This window comes from Paramormyrops kingsleyae, chromosome 20, assembly GCF_048594095.1.
Source record: "Paramormyrops kingsleyae isolate MSU_618 chromosome 20, PKINGS_0.4, whole genome shotgun sequence".
Taxonomy (NCBI): Eukaryota; Metazoa; Chordata; class Actinopteri; order Osteoglossiformes; family Mormyridae; genus Paramormyrops; species Paramormyrops kingsleyae.
Window position 1 is genome coordinate 601,393 of NC_132816.1, and position 21,943 is coordinate 623,335.

General features: G+C 45.0%; 1 protein-coding gene, 2 long non-coding RNA genes and 1 other non-coding gene across 6 annotated transcripts; 2 read left to right on the forward strand and 2 right to left on the reverse strand.

The window, feature by feature from the left end:
* The first annotated feature begins 950 nt into the window (after positions 1 to 950).
* Positions 951 to 1,165, forward strand: LOC111839778 (small nucleolar RNA U3). The gene has a single exon (XR_002837187.2). It is a non-coding gene; the product is annotated as a small nucleolar RNA U3 (small nucleolar RNA).
* A 2,507-nt stretch (positions 1,166 to 3,672) lies between these two features.
* Positions 3,673 to 13,196, forward strand: LOC111839667 (speedy protein A-like). 3 transcript variants are annotated; one of them, XM_072703887.1, is made up of 12 exons: positions 3,673 to 3,810; positions 4,075 to 4,134; positions 4,453 to 4,623; positions 4,825 to 4,883; positions 4,970 to 5,055; positions 5,211 to 5,382; positions 5,646 to 5,847; positions 7,591 to 7,648; positions 7,927 to 8,051; positions 8,198 to 8,329; positions 8,513 to 8,641; positions 8,766 to 13,196. In XM_072703887.1, exons 3-10 carry the CDS (start codon positions 4,455 to 4,457, stop codon positions 8,305 to 8,307), a joined length of 981 nt encoding a protein of 326 aa, XP_072559988.1. In that variant the 5' UTR covers positions 3,673 to 3,810; positions 4,075 to 4,134; positions 4,453 to 4,454; the 3' UTR covers positions 8,308 to 8,329; positions 8,513 to 8,641; positions 8,766 to 13,196. The 3 variants fall into 3 exon arrangements, with proteins under 3 accessions (XP_072559988.1, XP_072559987.1, XP_072559989.1); XM_072703886.1 differs by having other exon boundaries at positions 3,678 to 4,134; XM_072703888.1 differs by having other exon boundaries at positions 3,678 to 4,134; positions 7,930 to 8,051.
* Positions 13,197 to 14,773: 1,577 nt separating this feature from the next.
* On the reverse strand, positions 14,774 to 18,262 carry LOC111839677 (uncharacterized). The gene is made up of 4 exons (XR_002837158.2): positions 18,019 to 18,262; positions 16,384 to 16,474; positions 16,171 to 16,269; positions 14,774 to 15,904 (listed from the first exon to the last, which is right to left on the reverse strand). It is a non-coding gene; the product is annotated as an uncharacterized lncRNA (long non-coding RNA).
* A 482-nt stretch (positions 18,263 to 18,744) lies between these two features.
* On the reverse strand, positions 18,745 to 21,522 carry LOC140581360 (uncharacterized). Its single transcript, XR_011984455.1, has 3 exons — positions 20,575 to 21,522; positions 19,838 to 19,913; positions 18,745 to 19,740 (listed from the first exon to the last, which is right to left on the reverse strand). It is a non-coding gene; the product is annotated as an uncharacterized lncRNA (long non-coding RNA).
* Positions 21,523 to 21,943: the final 421 nt, after the last annotated feature.

A 21,943-nucleotide genomic window follows, 5' to 3' on the forward strand; every position in this document is an offset into this window, starting at 1 on the left:
TTACTGGTTCTTGAGGCAGTGGCAATCAATGAGATTAAAAAGACTGAACCGTTTTTAATGATTTGAAATGTCTTGATTTTTCCCCATTGCTGTCATATTCATTGCTATAACATGTGTCCAAACAGTGTTTTACCCAGGTTTACAACTTTTGGGGGGGCAGACAAACACCGACAGGATTCATGGTGTTCATGCGTTTCTTTTAATGACAGAAGTCAATATAACAACTGAACTAAACATCAAAACATTTCTTTTTTATGACAACTATCCGCAAAGTGTGCAGCTTTTGTTACTGCAATGTATCTTTGTGGGCTTCTGGAAGAACATTTCTAGAGCCTCTAGATAAGGGAAGTCAAAAACATCTGACCCATTTATTGAGATCCGCATGCAGGCTGCTAGATGGTCTCCTTGCAGCCTTTTGCAGATGTTTGTCTTGACCTGCAAATACATTAACTGTTAGACTTTAAAAGTGATAGCTGATAGCTTAAAATAGTAATAGTTTAAAGTAGAAATCCCATTGTGAAACAAATGTATTGCCCTGTTCATGGTTGAGAAGTCCCTCTCACAGTTTACACTGCTGACCGGGTCGTTGACGTGACATTTTCCGACGCACTCTCTCTCTCAGGTGGTGGGAGTCTGCTCACCTGTGTGTATATGCACGTATCTGTACGCGCACATTGGGGCGGAACTCCGCCATGCGTGATACAGAGAGCAGAGGAGAATTATAAACGCACGTCTTTCTGAAGTAAATTAAAATGCAAGCCACTTCACATAAAATGCGTTTGACGCAGTTTCTTTAAGTATATATCAACTTTCAAGAGTGGCTCAATGGGGCCATCCTGCAGTATATACAAAGGAAGATGAAGCCAGGTCACGTTGTTGAAGACCAGAGACACCGTGGATGAAACTGCTTCAATCTTCAGAGGAGTCTGCAAGCATGAAGCTGCTATTTTAAGACTACTTTAAGGGATCATTTCTGTAGTTTCTGATTGGAGAAATGCATTATGAAAGTGTTTGGTCATGCTGGCCATGATGAGGAAGTATGGCATTCTCTTCTGAGCATGAAGCAGTTAAAGAACATGGGAATTTTTCCATGGTTCTGTGTCTTTGATGATTGTGTCGGAATCTCTATGGAGAAGCTGGTAGAAGAGAATGCTGTCTGAGGGGTTAGTACTTTCACTTTAGTTCTAGAGTGCATGGCTTTTTCTTGTTCACTATTCATGAGGAAGCGTGCCAGCGTGCCAAAGAGTAAAAAAATTATCCAAACGCCTTGTAATAGAATGTGGAAAGACATTACATGCATCCGCTAACTCAGACCAAATCTTCAGGCCACCATCTTTTTTTTTCAGTTGGAAGCGTGCGCAACAGGTCATGAAGTGCCCAGTTTTACCTTTTACATTTCCTTGAGATCTCTACGGTGTCATACGAGTCTTTTTCACCCCAGTCTGCAGTCACGTTTGTTTTTAAATTTCAGCCTTAATCATAGTACAGCCTCTTCGGGACACCATACTTCATAAACCACTCTTAGACTTTTGCAGTGGTGTCTGCCTTCCGATCCTAAGTCAAGTAAGCCTGAATGAATTTTCTATACATATTAGTCACTACTTGTACATTTTCTCAACCATCAGAAGCTGGTTGCAGCACTGTAAAATCCACTGCCACCACTTCAAGTGTTTTATTTAGATTTGAATGCAAAAAATGTCATGTCCAAAAGTATTAATGCCCTTCTCAATAGCCTTTATTGGATTTTACAGCATAAGAACATAAGAAATTTACAAATGAGAGGAGGCCCATCAAGCACGTTTGGGGAGAACCTAACTAATAGCTCAGAGTTGTTAAAACCTTATCTAGCTCTGATATAAAGGAACCCAGGGTTTTAGCTTGCGCTACACTAGCAGGAAGACTATTCCATACTCTAAGTACACGCCATGTAAAGAAGTGCTTCTTCAAATTCATTTTAAAATGTTCTCCCACTAATTTCCACTTATAGCCACGGATATCACCTGGATCATGTCCCCTCTTAGTCTCCTTTGCTCGAGGCTAAACAGATTCAGCTCAGCTAACCTCTTCTCATGAGACATTCCTCTAAGACCAGGAATCATTCTCGTAGCCCTGCGTTGCACCTTTTCCAAGGCAGGAATATCCTTCTTAAGGTATGGTGACCAAACCTGCACATAATATTCATGGTGGGCTCTTACCAAGGAATTGTATAATCATAGCATCACTTCCCTTGACCTAAACTCCACACACCTAGAGCTATAACCCAACATCCTAGTAGGCCTTTTACAGTGCCCACTTTTAATATTAATTGAGGCTTTCCGTCTCTCTCCACCTATATTCTTCACTAACCAAATTTTAAATATATATTGTGTGTATACATGGTATGTGTACATATTTTATTCTCGGATTCTATTTTATGCCTTGGATTCTGTTTAATTGTAAGATTTACTATGCATTGCACTTACTATGACAATAAAATATCTTCTTGTCCTGGGTCCCGGGTCCCTGTCCCCCTCTGGTCTTGTATTCTAGCATCTGGTCTGTCGTTTTTTCCCTGGTGTGAGTTTCCCTCATCCGTCCGCCTAGTAATGATCCCCTCTCCGGCCGACCTCGCATGCCCGGAGTACATGCGCTGGGGAGGGTTCTGTGACACCCCGCAGTCCTTGTCTCTCGTTTCAGCCCCTGTGTGGACGATCCCAGGTGCCTCTCGTTTACTCCCTCATCTGTGATGTATTTAAGTGCCTCCTCATCCTGAGCTCCCCAGTCTGCTCATTATATTCTTATGTGTGTGATGTTATGTTATGTTCTTGCTGCCTACTTGTGCTCCCTGGTTTGCCCTGTGTTACAGTCTAATCATGCGTACCCTGTTTTTGGCCCCCTGTGCTCCTTTTCCTTCCACCTTACCTGCCGTTTTGTCTAAATAAAGCCCCTTTTGATTTTCCCCATCTTTGCCTTTGCTTCCTTTCTTCCCGCTATGTGACAATCTCTCTGCCGACCACAGAATTTGAATCGGTGACCTTCTGATCACGAACACAGCATCCTCACCCATTACCACAACAGAGTCTGATAACAGCGCCATCAGGCAACACATTAACAAAAAATCTTTTTACCTCCTTTACATGCTGTTTAAAGTCTATCCAGAAATTGAATTTATAAGTTATGCAACAAATAGCAAGACTGTTGTATAATTAATACATCCAGACTCAAACCTAAGTTATAATTCATATAAAATTATTCAGTTGTTTACAGCAAACAGCAACATTTGTTATACTCAATTTTATTATTTTTAAAAGCTAAGAATTTGCATCCACTTAGAGGGCATTAACTTTACTACTAACTTTATATTTTGTGCTCAAAACGTCATGAAACTGTATAAATATAAATCTGTCAATCAAAAATCTAAACTCTGAATATCTAAAATGCAAAAACGTGTACATAGGGTAACCACAATGACTTGCTTTAGTATTAGATGTAATTATTCCATCAAAAGGTGATTTTAATTTTTAAAACTACATTTAAGACATAGAAAAGCAATACGCATTGCTAATATGGGGAACAGCCTATCAGGATCACAAATATTATTATCATTTATTTTTGAATAATACACACAAGATATATAGCGCGTCGCGGGCCGTTGCCATGGATACAGCTGCGGGATTCGAACCTGAACTGTAGCGAAAAGCACTGTGGAGACGTTTACTTGAGCAGACGTTTACAGAGATTGAGAGAGAACAGCATTTGAGCGAAATAACATCGACAAGAAGAAGATCCAGATTGGTAAGGTAGAGCGGGATTCCCTGTGATCAGCAAAAGGTACAGTAATCATCTCTGAAACCGCCTCGCTTCGCTGGGATCAACTCTACAAACGGGTTTGGTTCCTACCGCCTGCCTGGTGTCCGTCTTCGTTATTTTGCTCTTTTTTTAAAATGCAGTGTAAAGAGTAAAGTGTTTAAAGGTTTTACTAAACAGATATTAGTTGTCATTGATCTTTTCATCCAAATCGAGTGTTTAATTTAAAAATTACTCTGCTTATAAAGTTCTATCACAGTTTTCATGTCATTTTTATTTTACTTCAAGGAAGACCACCAGAAAGAAGACAGCTAACCATTCTTTCACAACAAGCTCCTTGCAGTTAAAGTAAGGTTTCAACAATGTGTTCTTTATGTAATGCCATAATATTCATCTGAAGGTTCAGCTTAATTAGCGCGAAATTCGAGGTTTACTACGTATCTTGCTGTGCCATAGTATTATGCGTAGTCAGCGCGAGAAAAAAACCCAACATATTTGTCTCATATTTAAATACAAACATTTTTAATAGGGGATGTTAGCCAGTTAGCTGCACCACGTAACTCACCTGCTTTACAACCCAAGCCGGCATTAGAACACAGGTCGGCTAACACTTTGTCAGTGCGCCCCCTAGCGGAGTTACCCCACTGCCTCCGCGCTGCTCCGCAGGGATGGTGAGGCACGCGCACTTCAGACGCCGATACCTCAGTCAGCAAGAGGCACAAGGTTCGTCCAGACAGGACAACAGCGGCAGGGAGCAGCAAGAGGAATCCCTGCCATGTTGGGGTCCCGCCATCATCATCGACCAGCAGGATATGGCTGCTTTCTTCGCACTGCTAGGTGGGTTAGATTAATTCCAGCGTGAGGAAGCGGCCATTTAAAATGATCTTTTAAACTGCTTTTTTGTAATGAAAATATAACATCAAAATAAAATGCATTTCATTACAAGAACAGTATGTGCCTGCTTTATGTATACTGGACGAATTCAAATATTGAAGAAAAAAAGTATGTAGTACTAATAATATTTCCTGATGCCCTCAGATGATGACCTGATCCAGCATTTCCTTCGCATGGATGCCTGCTACAAGATGACTGACAAGGTAACTATCATGCATTGGTTTTGCTACATTAATCACTGTAAGCAATGCAGAGACTACTTTTTCCATCCCTTTGCTCTTCACCTCAGTACCTTCTGGCGATGACCTTCATCTACTTTAAGAGAGCTTACTTCACTCCCAGTGAGCAGACAAGGATGAACTTCTTCATCGCCCTGTAAGTGACGGCATGCTATGGTGTGCAATATAGATGGATGTTAAAATAATAACAAAAACAATTTCCTCCATCAGCGTGAGGAAAAGTCTTGGATGAAATTGTTGGAGGTCAGCCAGCCAATGGATCTTGGAATAGTGAATTCTTCCTCTCCCCAGCTATCTTGCTAACATGATGGAGGAGGAAGAAGATGGAAACAGATTCGAGATCTTCCCCTGGGCCTTGGGTGAAAACTGGAGAAGTCTGTTTCCCACCTTCATCAAGCAGAAGGACCAGCTCTGGGCACGGATGCAGTACAGGACTGCTGTGAGCCGCCGCTGCTGTGCGGAGGTACAGTATGTTGCCTGATCTTTAATACAAGTAAATGCCATTAAGCCACCATGAGGCTTGAAATATCTCAGAGCAGAGGGAAGGGTTTCTCATCATTAATGACCTTCTCTGTCTTACTGTAACTTAAGCTAAGCTAAGGGCTGTTTGCTCACTGTTGTCTTTGGGGGCAGATACCAAACAACTGTTATCATAAGTGGTGTCGCTGGTGTCGCAGTGAGTCACGTTCTGCCATCTGATCCCTGTATGTCCGTGTCCCCATGCAGGTGATGGCCATCGTACCCTCCCACTCTCTGTGGAAACGGGAGCGCCCCGAACATCACAGCGGGGCTCAGCGGCACTACGGCAGGGAGGGCTTTCTGCAGCCCCGGGGGCCATCAGCTCTACCCATCGCCTGCATGCTCTGCAGCAGGATGACCGGCCAGAACCAGGAACCCTGTACTTCTGAGCACGCAGGGAGCCCAGAGTGTAAGTATGAGCTCTAAATGCCAGTTTTTCTGTAGTTTTTAAATTTTAAATTTACATTAGTCTTCCTAGAATTGTTGTCACTGAGCACTTTTCTTAAATATTCTTAAAATATTTACCCGAACTGCACCCACTAATTTTAATGCATTGTAGACATAAACACATAACTCTCTCACACATGTACATGCACACTTCACACCAACATGGGTCGGGGAGGGGATGAGGGCTGAGGGGCCCCCCCTAACTCTCTGTCTCTGGCCCTGTGCGGGTATGGGCGGCCCCCTCTCTTGGGCCGCCGGCCGGGTGGTGCTTGGCTCTGCTGTGCCGTGGTGGGGCCCTGGCGGGCAGTCCGGGGAATCTTCGGACACTCTGGGCCCTGCTAGGCGGATTGGGGGGTTCGGTTTGGGCTGGGCGGGGTGTCTGCCGCTCCCCGGTCGCCGCGGGTTCGCTCCCGGGTGGGGGGGGGCTCTTTGTATGGGCCCCCCTTGGATCGTCCTGCAGTGTCGGGGGGGAGGTGTGCCGGGTCGCTGCGGTGGGCGGCGGTCCGTCCTGCTGGGGGACGGGCTGGCGGGGCTGGGCCCCCCCGGTGTGTGGGGGGCCGTCTGCCGGGGGGGGGGGGGGGGTGGTGGTTCCGGTTGGTGGGGCCCTTCGGCCCTGGACCCGCCTGCCTCGGTGGGGGGGTTGCGGGTGGGGCTGGGGGGCTCGCCGCCTGTCCTCCCTCTGCGGGCCTCCCTGTACGGGGGTTGGCGCCCCTTTAGTCCCTCGCGGGCTGCCTCCTGGGTTGGGTGGGTGGTTGTCTCCGGGACACATGGCCGTGGGCCCTTGTGGCGGGGGGGACGGCAGGGTGGCCTCGTTTGCCTGGTTTCTCCTGCCTTCGCCTTCGGCCTTGTGGGGGGGGGGGGGTGCTGTCGCTTCCCCCGACGGCATCATATGCCAGCACATCCAATGACAAATCAGTTCACACCTACACTTACACATACATATAAGAATGGTTGAGCGATCAATATCATTATTATTGTTACTTTTTAGTGTGTGTTATAGACATAGGAATTGAAATATACATGTATAAGGGTAGGATCACGTGTGTGTATGCTACATATATATATAATACCTATTTGTCACATTATTCATTATAATTATTATTACTGATGTTATAATGTTTGTTGTTTGATGTCCTTGTAATGAGTGTTATTTTTCTTATGGTTGTTTGTATTCTGTATTTCCCTACACTTCATTTTCTCCATCCCACCGACATTATTAGTTTTTTTTTTTCTGTATACCTCTGTTTCCTTTTTTTTTTTTTTTCTTTTCTCTCCCCATGGTGATTTATGTCTGTTCTCGTTACGATTGTTGTTTCTGTATCCCCCCTGTTTTTTTTTTTTTCCTCCACGGGACGGGTGAGTTCGGAGCAGCAACACTCTTTGCTTTTGAATTTAATGTAAAATAAAGTTGTCCTCTGAAGAGGGGGGGTGGTGGTGGGCAATTAAAAAAAAAATTAAATAAAATAATTCTTAAAAAGTCCAATTTTGTATTCATTGTACATTTTGCAATCCATCCATTGATTCATTGAGATTTCCCCCAGTTCCTTGTTCGCTGTCTTGTGTGGATCTCTCAGCCATTAATGAGCCTTTTACATCCTACTGAAACACAGAGAGCAGAGATAGACGTCAAAGTCTTAGCTCAGTCTAGCAGGCCTAGAGAGACGCTTAGCGTCAAGTATTTACTGTTGTCTGCTACGTTTTCCAGCCAGTGCACAAGGCAGAGAACTGGAACAGGATGGACCCCAGGTCCGGATCAATGAGAAGTAGGTTCTTCTTGGGTAGAATGAAAACCTGCACACACAGCCTAATCGTGTGCTTTAATTCATTACTCCTACAGATGTGCTATACTGAGTATTTCACGTATTTTGTGGTTGTTCATTCTTGCATCACATGTATTCTATTCCAGAACATTAACTGTAAATCACAAGACCTTGTTTGGAAATGATGGTTTTTGACACCAATTATGGTAACATCAAGACATCTGTGCTATTAAGAGCAGAAACTTCTGGCTATTAATGCTGATCCTTCTCTCTCTCAAAAGAAGAGGCTCAAAGCGAACGTGGGATGGACAGCATAAGGATAATAGTTGCTGCCCTGATCCACAGGAAGGTCCAAGTGATTCTGACCCTAGAGGAAGGCCTCAGGACCTCGGATCTCCCTCTGTGGGTAAGATGTCATATTAAATTTTATATTAAGTGGTTAAAATGGGTGGATGAAATTGACTGAAGGTGCCGGTTGCAAAAACGACAGGAAGTTAAATGTACAGATCAAATGTATGCTAATGGTTGCCTTCCTGTATATGCTAATGCCAGGCAGGTCAGCCGTGCCGAAAGTCAGGAAGGTCACCAAAGACACGACGGTCCTGCCTTTTGGTTTTGCACCTCACGTTGGAGCCCTTGTTCCAAGCTGCATCATTATATAGCCGGGAATATTTTATGATACAGGTGAGGCACAAAAGTTTTCAATAAAAGTTTGATACTTATTAATGTGTGATACAAAAAATGGATACTTTCACTTATTGCCCAGGAAACCTCATTTGTAAATAATTATATTTTGTTGCAGCACGCTGTGTAACAGGTGTCATGTTTTTGGGATTATCTGTGAGTGTCCTGGTTTCTGTGTTGCAGCCCCATTTCTGGATCCCTACTTCCTGGTCTGGGTTCTCCAGTGTTCCGGGGCTCAGACTGCCTTCCTGGGGACCTCAGCCAGTCAGCGGCCCAAGACCCATTGGTCCCCTGTCGCCACGCCTCCCCCTTGTAAGAATGCCAGCACCTGCCTTGCTTTCAATAAAAACACAGACAGACCTCACATTCAGTGTGAGCTATTGTTGCTCCCACATGTGGCCACATACTGAGCATTAACTCTCTGTCTGTTATGCAGCCCTGATCCAACTTACCCTGCGTGATCCAGTCTCAGCTCATCTGTCCCTGGAACTTAAACCAGGATGGCGATGTGGGACTGTGTTAAAGCAATCTGCGTGAACTAGTGCGGTAGACTCACTGACAGACTACATGTGCACCAACGCAGCAACTGGGCCCCAACGTGGTTAGCTTTGCATTCCAAGTGCTTGGTTGGGTTAATATGGTACCATTTCTGTTCATGTGATGAGGATTGTGTGGAAGAAATATGTGCGTTTTTCATAGTGATCAGCATAATTACTAGTCTAACTGTTTCTGGAGGTATAGTTAAATGGATAGTTTTTGGTTTGAGTAAAGCCTAGTTACATAAAATGTAAACATTTGTGACATATTTGCTGCCATTCGGCATATAACTACTCAGAAATGTGATTATTGTGGAAGCTTTGAACCATTCCTTGAAGTACTGGGAAAAATCTTACAGGGTTTGACTGTTACATTTTAGTTGTATGTGCACAGGGAGTAAATCTATATTTCATTATTTATTTTCTTTTGTTTGTTTTAAATATACACACGCTCTCATGGAAAAGAGTAAATAAGTGTTTGTATGTTAGCTCTCCATATATTGTTGCCGAGCCATTTTATTTAGGACAAGCCATAGTCATTACACATTTAATTATCTAATTTCTGTGGATATATATTAATGCCAGGGGCCCTGGTAAAATACTTCCTCAGTGGAGACACCACGCTAGTTACATCATTTACCCCTTCTCATTAGTTTATTACTCACACTTACTTTTCAAATTCTAGTGCCTTCGGAAACCCTTGGGTGTCAGACAGGAAGTCCAGTCATTTCACCATCAGCAGCTGGAGACCCAGGATCTTGTGTGTTTAAGCTACATGAGTGTGACTCCAGGTTGGGTATAACACTAGTGACAAAGGGGTTACGTTTTGGAAGCACCGCTGGGATTCTTTCCTGTTTGTCAGTTTGGGATAATTTGATGTGTATTTTTTGCTACTATATTAGTAAGCTCGTTTGTTAACGATAAAGTTTATTTTATTGTGTGGCACTGTTGTTTGTTGCACACAGAATGGTGCTTACTAAGGCTGTTGAGTGGAGTCGAGAAGAGAATATTAACCTCTCCCATGACATTGTAGTTGGTGACGTGCCCTTAGATGTAGTGGATGACACTGTGTTGAAAGTATTGAGCACAGTAAAAGCCTTTGGCCACACTACAATACGTGGAGACGCTACTGGATGTAGGCTGTTCATACTAGTAGAAACTAGTACTGATTTAGAGTCTTGCACTGTGGCCCCAGAAATAGGCATTGAAGGAGAAGCAGGGCCTTGGACTGTGCATGTTGTTAAACATCTTACTCCAGAACTTGATTCAGATTTCCACTCAAAACTGTTGACAATACTGCAGCAAGAGGGCAAAACCCTTAAAGGATGTCAGGGCCATTCTTTCCAATGACCCATGTCTGAAACCAGACCAGAACATGGATTTAGTAAATACTATTGGTAGGCTAGTTGACAAGTGTTGTCAAGGGCCCGGTGATGGGCCTAGTTACAAGAAGTTGAGGTTGTTCTCTGGAGTGAAACCTGTTCCATTAGGTGATGATGCTTGGATGGATCAGGCTACTCAAATGATGAGTGAGTGGCAGTGTAATGATGCAGTTAAGAGGCAGCGCATTGTTGTACAGTAAGTTTGACAGGGCCTGCTGCTGACATTATCAGATTTTTAAAGGCCAGCCAAGTTCAGGCACACTTATCAAGAGGATGGAGAAAAGCTGTCTGTGTTCTTGTATCGATTGGATAAGCCGCTTCTTCGAGCCCTATTAAAAGGCAGCATTAATGCTGAGGGCATGAATAGAGCGTGAATGGAGCAGTTGATCAAAGGTGCTCTGACCAACTGGACACTTGGATATGTTAGGAATGCCTGAACCGAGTCAATAGCAGAAATGGTGTCAACATATAGCCCATCTTGTGCATGCCTATAATTGTACTCCAAACAAAGCCACCGGATTTTCACTTCCTTATGTTTGGAAGGGAAGCAAGACTGCCGGTGGATTTTTACTTTGGCGTGTCTGCAGATGGAACATCATCAGTCTCGTATACCAAGTATGTGTCAAAAATGAGACAGGAACTCCAGGCAGTATACGAGTTGGCTCAGAGCACTGAAGATGGTGGCACAGGAGGTAGTGCTATCGTTCGGCAACTGGAAGGTTGCAGGTTCGAGCCCTGGTTCTTCCTGATCCCATCAAAGTGTCCTTGCGCAAGACACTGAACCCCAAATTGCTCCCAGTGTGCAGGTTGGCACCTTGCATGGCAGCCTCCGCCACTGGTGTATGAATGTGTGTGTGGATGGGTGAATGTGAGGCATAAATTGTAAAGCGCTTTGAGTACTCATCGGAGTAGAAAAGCACTATACTGTATAAATGCAGTCCATTTTACTGCTGCCAGGTTGAATCGAGGAAACAAAGAAAGATTTGATCAGAAAGTGCGCTACTATTGCCTGAATCCTGGAGATAGGGTCCTCATTCATAACTTAGGCCTAAAGGGAAAGCAGAAGTTAGCTGATCGCTGGGGCTCAAGTCCTTACGTGGTTGAGAGCCAGATGTCCAGTCTCCCTGTGTATCGACTGAGACCAGTAGATGGCAGTGGACATGTGAAAGTGATGCACCGAAATCACATTCTGCCTTTGGGACAAGAAGTTAGACTGAGTGCTGAGAGTGAGCCAATGGCCACATGTTCCCCAAAAGCTGTTAAGCGTAGGAAGGCTAAAAAAAGAGATGGTTTTGCTTCACAAAATTCTGACGCCATGTCTGGTGAGCCTCAGAGAGAACTCTGTTCCTCAGCCTCAGAGTCTGAATTAGGATATTATTTGAGAGATATGGACGTGATTGAGACTGCCAGACCGGGCGCTCCGGAATTAGTGCTCATAGAGCAGGATGGGTCCGTTCCAGTTACAGCGGAACCACATGCCATAGAGACTACCATAGATTTCTCAGGGGTAGAGGTTGAACACACCGCTGATATGTCAGTCATAGAGTCTGAGCCTATTACTGACCCTGACTCAGCTGAGTCTGAGGCCGGAGGGTATGAATCTGCCGCAGCACTACCAGATGAGGATAATGGGGTAGCTCTCAAAGATATGATAATGAAACAGGATTGTAGGTTGGAGGATGTCTCTTTGGGCCAATTAAGTGAAGGAAGTACTGATCACTCACCTGTAGTTAGGAGATCTGGAATAGAACGAAAAGCCGCGCAAAGGCTTACTTATGGTGCTTTAGGAGAGCCCACTAGGGAAACCGTTTTGACCCAAAAGTCATGTAATGTCTACTTAGTTCACACTGACAATACGCAATTTCCAGACCAATTTAATAGATCACATGCATGGTGGTGTATTCCTCACACTTTATATGGAACTTACCTTAAGTTGCCTAACCCTGCGTATGCACTCAGTGTATCATCTGTCCTAATCCTAACTTAGGACACTGAATAGGCCAGCATGGGGGCATGCTGCGATTTGGTGGGGGGAGTGTGTAGGGTTCTTTAGAATTATGTTTTATTGCACCATTTCTTTTCGTCACACTACATTTAGCAGTAGGACTCAATTTCCCACACTGCCCTGTTTTTGTTTGTTTTTTTTCCCTTAGAGGGTTACGATTAGAGTGCGAGGATGGTTTTCTCACCCTCTTAGGACTCGCTCGGCAAACTACTGTTTTGGAGACTTTACTTTCAAGTTTGGCCAAAATATTGTAGTGCAGTTAGAGACTGGAAGTTTAGGTCACTTGCCTTATGCACTGTAGTTCGGTATTCTTTTTTTTTTTTTTTTCTTTTTTTGTTAATTCTTAAAATGACGACGAAGCTCGCCTGGACATCTTCCCACAGCGTGGCTCGGATCAGCGCGTGACTGCACAGCCACAATCAAGGTTGCCTGAGTACTCGGACATTGGAACGTAAACCCGTGAAGGATGGCGATGTGGGACTGTGTTAAAGCAACCTGCGTGAACTAGTGCGATAAACTCACTGACAGACTACATGTGCACCAACGCAGCAACTGGGCCCCAACGTGGTTAGCTTTGCATTCCAAGCGCTTGGTTGGGTTAATATGATACCATTTCTGTTCATGTGATAGTTAAATGGATAGTTTGTGATTTGTGTTCATATTGACTGTGTAAAGCCTAGTTACAATAAATGTAAACATTTGTTACATATTTGGTACCATTCGGCATATAACGACTCAGAAATTTGATTATTGTAGAAGCTTTGAACCATTCCTTGAAGTGCAGGGAAAAATCTTATAGGGTTTGACTGTTACACTTTAGTTGTATGTGCACAGGGAGTAAAACTATATATATTTAATTATTTATTTTCTTTTGTTTGTTTTAAATATATACACATGCTCTCACGGAAAAGAGTAAATAAATGTTTGTATGTTAAGTAACCATATATTGTTGCCGAGTCATTTTATTTAGGACAAGCCATAGTCATTACACATTTAATTATCTAATTTCTGGGGATATATATTAATGCCAGGGGCCCTGATAAAATATTTCCTCAGTGGAGGCACCGTGCTAGTTACATCATTTACCCCATCTCACTAGTTTATTACTCACACTTACTTTTCAAATTCTAGTGGCTTAGGAAACCCTTTAAGTTTGGGTGTCAGACAGGAAGTCCAGTCATTTCACCATCAGTAGCTGGAGACCCAGGATCTTGTGTCTTTAAGCTACATGAGTGTGACTCCAGGTTGGGTATAACACTAGTGACAAAGGGCTTACATCTGGATTTTCTAAATGAGATAACATTCCCTCTCTCTGTACTGAAGTCATAACTGCAATAAATCTTCAACTAACAAAAATTCATTGCTGCATATTCAGCACTTTACCAAAAATCCATTATACCACATTCATTGCTTACCCAAAATCCATTACTGTACGTCTCTGTCCATACAACACTTGCCATATAAATATATTTCATTTTATTTCTCCATTGTTGGGGGCTGATTTACAGCCCAGAGTGAGAGCTGTGTGGGTGACCAGCAAGCCTTGAACACGTGCTGTCATTATGTCAAGTTAGTCTGGCAGACGGCAAGTTCAGATGGAGGCAGGATCAGATATTGGCTGAGCTGGCCACAGGTCTGGAGGAGGAGAGAAGGAAGGCCCACAACATCTGAGGGTCGACAGCACCCAGCCTCATTAGGTTAGTTAAGGCAAGGAAGAGCTCTAATACAACATCAATGGCCACAGGAATTTTAACATCTGCTGCTGACTGGGACATGAGGGTTGACCTCGGGAAACAACTTAAGTTTCCAGAGGAGATTATAACTCTCAGACCAGACATAGTCCTGTGGTCCAGAACAACTAAACAAGTGGTTCTTCTTGAGCTGACTGTGCCATGGGAGGAGAGGATGGAGGACCATGAGAGAAAGCTTGGGAAGTACCAGGCCCTCATCCACGAATGTCAACAGGTGGGATGGTGTTCTTGGAATTTGCCAGTAGAGGTAGGCTGCCGAGGATTCCCCGGGCAGTCTCTTTGGACTGCCCTGTCCAGGCTTGACATCAGAGGTCTCAACAGAAGACGTCTAGTGTCAAACATCACTAAACGAGCTGAGACCGCATCTAGGTGGCTGTGGCTAAAGCGCTGTGAGCGCTGGAACAACCAACCAGATAGAGAGAAATCACCTTGAGCAGTGGCTGTGGAGCCTGAGGGGCCGAGGGGGCTGCCCCAGGACGCTGGGGTTAGCTGTCAAGCCCTCTGGAGGGTTAATTGACAAAACACTGGTGAAGAACCACCTGAAGACCTGAAGAAAGCACAAAAGGTCCACACCGCAAGCTCTGTCATGCCAGTACTGGCCATCATCCTCAAGAAAGTGGCTGGATTTCCATCCAGCCGTTGGGGGTGGGAGCAATGAATCCATCGTATAACAGATTTCTGTCTATGTACTGTATTATGTCTCAGCACATTGTGTTTAAACTGTCAGATTGAAAGGGTTTAAATATCTTTCATATTCAATTTACCTCTGCTTTCTTGCACTATAACAAGATCACCAATTTATCTCTGCATAGAACCCATGAATCATACAGCTGAAGATGAAAAACTCTCCCAGATTTCCCAGATTACCCAATTTGCAAAATAAAAAAGTCTTTAACTACCCCAAAACATTTTGATGTGACTGAGAATAACTTCAGGCTGAAAGATACAGATTGGAGAAAGGGCAGTGTGTTGTAATAGTGCAGGCCGATTTGCAGAATATATAGTACAATATTTAACAAAATCTAATTTGCAGAAAAGTGTGGTTTATAAACATAAAATGTTTAATTCATACAAAAACATGAAAGTCTGTTAGCATAAATGAAAAATGTGCTCTCAGTTGTCAACTGTACATATGTAAATGAGTTTGTGTTGATGACCGAAGGGAAGCAGCTGTGAGCTAAGCCGATGTAGAAAAGTGTTAATAAAGTTTTGTTTTTTGAAGGTAAAAGATACAGGAGTTTCCCGTGTGTGTCAGCCCTCCATAAAAGTTTACATATTAGGTCTAGTATAACATTTTATACGCCATAAGTGCTGTAGCATGTAAGTTTTTTTTCACTTTTTCAGACTGACTGTGTTTCATTGCTAAGATGTAATGTTAAGACTGCAGTTAGACTGTTAAACTGCTCCACCACCCAAATGAACTGAACATCTTTCACTGTAGTAACATGCCTTGATGTCACTCTGTCACTTACCCTTGCAACTTGCACTGATCACATTAAGTCGCTGCTGTTCTGCCATACAATTTGCAATATTATACATTACTTTTTTACTTCAGAGGTTTTTTTACCCAGTTTAGATATTTTGTTCTAGTATTGTATTTTTATCTATTTATAGTTTAGACCTGAGAAACTGTGTTTAGTTCTTATCATGTCAAGTGCTTTGAATGGCAATAAAAGCTGATTCTGATGTATATATTCTTCTCCTGTATGATTCACATCCATTTAGTCTGGCTTGCTGAGGTCACACTCACATCACTCCAATGCTGCAGCCAAATTTCTTTGAAAAAACTGTCTAGATAGATGTGCAATGAGGTAGAGGCTGGCTCTCCTGAGGTTATGCAGGGCAATTTCTCCACTATATTCAGACAAATCCATTCTGCAAATAAGACACTCAGGATTTTCCTGGGGGAAGATATGAAAAAACTATACTTACAAAGAAATTTGAAAGTGCATAACCACAGAGTGTGCTGTTGATCATATATTTGATTGAGAGTAGGAGTTTTCCCACTCAAAGGGTGTCAAAGCCATACTTTCCATCACTAGCAAAATGCCCAACAGACCTAACAGGCCATGACAGAGGATCATTTCCACAGCTATTGAGACAGGCCTGCCTTTAATCACCGACCAATAAAAAACCCCCTCATGGAGGGGCGGGATTGCAGACTCACTAATTTTTCTCATATTCCAGTGGGTAGTAGCTGGATCTTCCAGAGCCTCAAGCACTCATTGGTGAGGGCAGTAGCTCATGTCTGCAAATCCAGTGGAGCCTGGGTACAGGGAACAGTGATCGGGGCTAGATAACACAGCCTGGAGCAGCCCAACCAACATGGTGACAGGGAGGGTTGCATTAACAGGCCCTGTGAATGCCAGCAAAGTCCTACCTCATCGATCCTTCCCTGGCTATAGGGCAGGTCTAACATAATCAAGAAGGCAGTGTCCTCGTCATCACTGATGATGATGCCCTCCTGCTCTCTTGAATACATGCATTTAGACAGCAAAAAAACATTTATACATTAGTAGACAGCAACAATAAATAATACAGGACAATCAACAGTGGAAGAAAATTCTTTGAGCGAGAACCAGTTCTGCTCCCCATGTGCTCACATGAACTTGACCCGACAGTGCGATGGGGTTCTGCTCTCACATAGGGTGTCACCAGAATTCAGAACAGACAGCGAAGCCAGTGGCATGGATTTGATCAACTGGTCTCTCAACGCAATTGACACCATCTTCTCGACGAGAAGCCCAGGTTCAGGGGAACCTGACTGTCCTGCAGGAACATACGCAGCTGGCTACACGATGGACGGATGGGAGAAGTGGAGGGTCGTGTGTCTGGCAGCTCTTTCCGTGGAGGACAAGGAAGACATTTACCTATTCGGAACCATGATTACAGGTCTGATGCTGATTAGATTAGGCATTGCCCTGACTTATCGGAAATTGAAGAAAACGGTGACAGCCGCTCAAAGCCCAACTAGGCTGGCCGGGATGATTGACAGACTTGGCAGAGCTGTTGGCGCCCAGACTATGGCTATAGATCGCAAACTGGATAACATCACTGTCTCTAATGACCGCAGATTTAATAACATCACCGTGATTATGGACCGCAGATTTGATAACATCACGGAGAGGCTCACGGCTCTGCAAAGGATTTGGATGGCGGAGACCAGCATGGACATTAGAGGAGCTGCGAAATTACAGTTTCTCGCCTGAAAACCCAAACAACCCCATTCTATCTGCTTTTGGCTCCCCCCTAATCAGCAAGGGCCTTGGCCAAGGCCTCTGCTGAACTCAACAACTCCCCCTGAAGAACAAGGCAGTGAGACTCTCTTGCATTCCTCTCCCCCAACCACAAGGACACCCTACCCCCATCCCACGCCTTCGCCGCTTCATACCCCCAGCGTGAACGAGCGGTTGTACAGCGCCGTCTGGCTGCAGGAACGGACGGCTGTTTGTCTATGCTGGACTACCTCCACCTCCCCATTCCCCTCCCCTGTTGCAATTCCCGACTTTAGTGTTGTGAGATGTGGTGACTATGTGCTTACTGCTGAGGTGTTTTTTTCTGTTCCTATATTGTACTCCCTACTAGAGTACAGTCTGGGGGCTGTTTTTTTTATTCACCTCCACTCTCCTCACGTAATCTGTTTCTCTGAGTTTTCCTACAGTCCCCTGTCTTCCTGACCTGTCTGCCCCCCTATAATGTTTGCGTATGTATGGTCGGGTTGATGTCCTGCTTTTCGCTGGTACTTGTGACTAGTGACATGGTGAATTGCAACAGCAATAAAAGAATCAATCAATCAATCAATCAATCAAACTGGTGCCTCAGGGACTGGTGACCGTCACTGGGATGTCCTCAGGCTGGAATTACTGCAGGTTGTAGAGGACGTTCAGCTCACTAGGAGCATGAGGTCAGGGGTCCTTTCTTTGTTGCACAAGAAGGGCGATCGGGCCAACCTTGGCAACTGGAGGCCCCTGACCATGCTTTGTGTAGACACAAAGCTCATCGCAAAGACCCTTACCGAACGCCTGAAGAAGGCCATGGCTCATCTGGTTCATAGCGATCAGACGTGTGGAGTACCGGGTCGGTCGGCGATGTGGAACCTCCATCTCATCCGCGACGCCATCGCCTGGGTGGAGGACAGGACCCTCCCTCTCCTGCTGGTCAGCTTGGATCAGGAGAAAGCCTTCGACCGGGTAGATCACCGCTTCCTGTTTCAAGTATTGGGTAAGTTTGGCTTTGGACCCAATTACCTGGGGTGGTTACACACTTTGTATAACGAAGTTGGGAGCCATGTTGTTATCAATGGCTTCCTGAGTGACTTGGTGCCCCAGCTGAGTGGAGTGAGGCAGGGATGTCCCCTCTCACCCCTCCTCTACGCGCTCTATATAGAGCCACTGGCGTGCGCCATTCGCGCCCACTCCAGGGTCGATGGCCTTCTTATCCCAGGAAGTCGGGGGAAAACTGTTAAACTGACCCAGTACGCAGACGACACCACCCTTTTCTTCTGCTTGGATCAGTCTCTCGGTCATGCCATGAGCCTTGTTCATGCGTTCGGTAGGGCCTCCGGCGCGACGCTCAACCTCAGTAAGTCGGTGGCCAAGTATTTTGGCAGCTGGAAGGCGAGGGAGGACGTCGCAGGTGGTCTCACCCTCTGTGACGGACCTCTCAAAGTGTTGGGGGTCAACTTTCTCTCGGATGGTGCCGCCCATTTGAACTGGGAGGAGCGGTTGGCGATCGCCAGGCGGAAAATCAGACTCTGGAAGTCCAGGTCCCTGTCCTTCCAAGGTATACGGTTTTGGCCTTAAAAGTGGATATTCTTCCCACCCTGCTCTACCTTGCACATGTGTACCCTTTGCCCAGCTTCATGCACAGAGGCCTGACGAGAGACGTTTTCAACCTCGTCTGGGGGGGCAGGTATGAGTACGTGCGTAGGGAAGTGATGTATCTGGGAAAGGACAGTATGGGGAGGGACGTTATTGACTTTCCTCTCAAGCTTGACTGCCTGTTCTTCTCGCAGCTCTGCACGCTCCTGGCAGCTCCCCTCGAGCACCTCCATCAGCACTTTGTGCGTCTGTGGCTGGCTCTCCCCATGAGACGCCTTGTTCATGCAGGTGCCTTATCATGGCCTTGGAAAAGCAGAGCAGCTGGAGAGGAAACAGGAAGTTCTCTGAGAACAAGCCTCTTCCCCCCCATGAGCGCACAGGGATGCCCTCACGCTCCTGCTGAATCACTCGCTCTGTCACGGTTCCTTTTTCTGCTCCTTGGTATGCATCCTGACCTTGCAGCAAAGGCTGATGGGTAACGAAGATCAGCACGCTTCATGCTGATAGGAATCAGCACGTGGTCTCTCCGCATTGCACAGACCACCTGTTAAATACAGAAAGCGAGGCAGGGGGAGGGACCCCTCACCGAGGTGGTGTGTTGCCACAGGTGATGGGTAGCACATTGCCATGGGCGATGGCTGGATGGCTGTGGGTAATAGGTGGTCAGGGAGCAAGTAATCATAAAGCATTCGGTGGGGGGGGGGGTGGAGAAACTGGGGAGGAGGTTAGCGCTCGGGAAACAGGTCATCCATCAGTGGACTGGACACGAGGGACAGCGGCCTGCATAGCAACAAGCTGCCGCTATGAGCAGAGCATTCTGGGTTTTTAACGGCCCGCACAGCTGAAGGGGGGGTCTGTTCCCTCTCTTTTGGCGTTCCCACCTTATCTCGCCGCTCCAGGATCCTGCGAGGAGCTCACTGGGGAAGAGAAGGCGACCTCACGGTCGTTAACATGGCCTATAAACATGGCATCTTGATTTACTGATGCAGAACAGGGAGGTGGAAACTATCTCACTTTTGCAGCGATCAATTCCGCAATATCATCTACATTCCGGAACTGTCCATCCTCCATTTTGGAGGGGAAACAGCAACTGTAAAACAGATATGAATGTGATCATACACGCCGCTCAGTTTCCAATGTCTTAATAATCACTTACTATTTGTTTTATTTCTTTTAACAATAAGATGACATTTTTATCAAAAGCAGTGTACATTGTTGAGAAAGCAGAATCAGACAGTTCCTGGAGCAATAAGGTCTTAAGGGCCTCGCTCAGGGACCTAAAGGTGAAGATACTCTGCTCGGCCTGGGATTTGAACCAACACCCTTCAGCTGGAAGGCACAGAATACTGAGCTACACCTGCCCCCCAATGCTAATCTGCCGGCTCAGCGTGAATATGTCCCCAAACTTGCCACATGTGCCTTGTCTAACAGCAGCTCTAAAGTGGGATTGGGGGGGAGAGAGATGGAGAATGCCGCTTCTTTCAAAAAGATTTATGACCCAAAGGTCATAAAGGTCACGGGTCAAAAGTTCACTGGATGGGCGGTTCCGTCCTGGCTGTGACGTTGGGAGAGGTTTTTTTATTTATTTATTATTATAATATTTATTTATTATTAATTAATCATTTATTATTATTTAATTATTATTATTATTTTATATTGAGTAGAGTGCTTATGAGTGTGGTGTTTTGTCTGCATGCAGGGGGGGTTGGTGCGTTAAGGTCCCAAACACTGGGTCTGAGTGGGTGGGTTACCTGATGGAGTGTGAGCGTACGCTGTACCGTGGTAAGGTCCGTGGCTTTGGAGAATCTGTAGAAAAGGGCTCGGAGAGAGCGATGCTGTGTCTGGTGCGGTACCGTGGTAAGGTCCCATGGCTTTGGATAATCCGCAAAGGACTCGGAGAGAGCGATGCCGGAGAGCTGAGAGTTGTGCTGCGCGAGACTGAAAGAAACCCTGTGAGAATGAACAAGTTGGAGCTAAGAATGAGAGGAGGAGCTGGGTCTGACGCTATCCTCCAATGAACGCTTAGCGGCAGTTTGGGTGTGTGTGTGTGTGTGTGTGTGTGTGTGTGTGTGTGTGTGTGTGTGTGTGTGTGTGTGTGCGTGAAAGCCGACACCCCCCTGCAGCAGTAGCAGTTTGGCCTTGTGTTTTTCCTCATGCAACCTATGTACATCCCGATATGTCAAATCCCGGTCAAACTGTAATTTGGGCCACACATCAAGTGTGACATTTTGTATTTCAGTAAATTTTGTTTGAAATTTTGTCTTTTCCCCCCGACTCCCCGCCACACATCAAGTTTGACATTTTGTATTTCAGTAAATTTTGTCTTTTCCCCCCGACTCCCCCCATACTGTCTGCGCAGTTAAAACGTACATCGAAATAGACAACAGATAAAACTTGACAGGACGTATATTTCTCCTTAAATAAATCCTAAAAAGTAACCAACCGCTGAAATTTTTAGTATGCCGAGCAGGGTTTCCCTCCTTTGGTAGACACAAGTACCCCACACCCAGTATCATCAAGGCATTGCCCTACTGGAAAGAGAAAACTACACGGGACCTGCATATAGTGAGTATATTATTTCTTTTATACGTATAATAAAAACGCTATTCATTAAAAATAACTTATTCTAATAATAGGTATTCTCTGTTTTTTCTATGTACAAGAGAGACGGCGTGGACCGGTCAAGAGAAAATCTACGCAAGACCTGAATCAGCAGGAATGGACGGAACAACACCCCCCTCCTATACCTGAAGCGCTATTAAATGAAATAGACAACATCAACAACGCTAATAATGATGAAAATGATGCGGTTTACTTTGCTCAACATGACTCGCCACCCGCAGCGTCTGGTGAAGCGACGGCCCAAGAGCCCTGTTTGCTACTATCCTTAGAGACATTATTAATAACCTTCCTGTGCTGTTAGGGTCGGCACCGACCCGTTTTTTAAGTTTAACATGCATAAAAGCACCACATACATTTGTGCATACTCTTAAAACAAAAGGCTCCATATTGAACCTTTTAGATTGGTACATATATGACACTCCTTGGACATTCTCTTTTTTTTTTTTTTTTTTTTTTTTTTTTTTAATATATTCCCTCCTCCACCCCCCCTCTGCGGGG

What these genes read in the sequence shown, in the direction of transcription:
- LOC111839667 (XM_072703887.1), top strand. Translation starts at nt 4,455, where the DNA reads ATGGTGAGGCACGCGCACTTCAGACGCCGATACCTCAGTCAGCAAGAG. An exon ending in GCTACAAGATGACTGACAAG is followed by an intron (nt 4,884 to 4,969) that starts GTAACTATCATG and finishes TCTTCACCTCAG; the next exon opens with TACCTTCTGGCGATGACCTT. An exon ending in CAGGTCCGGATCAATGAGAA is followed by an intron (nt 7,649 to 7,926) that starts GTAGGTTCTTCT and finishes CTCTCTCAAAAG; the next exon opens with AAGAGGCTCAAAGCGAACGT.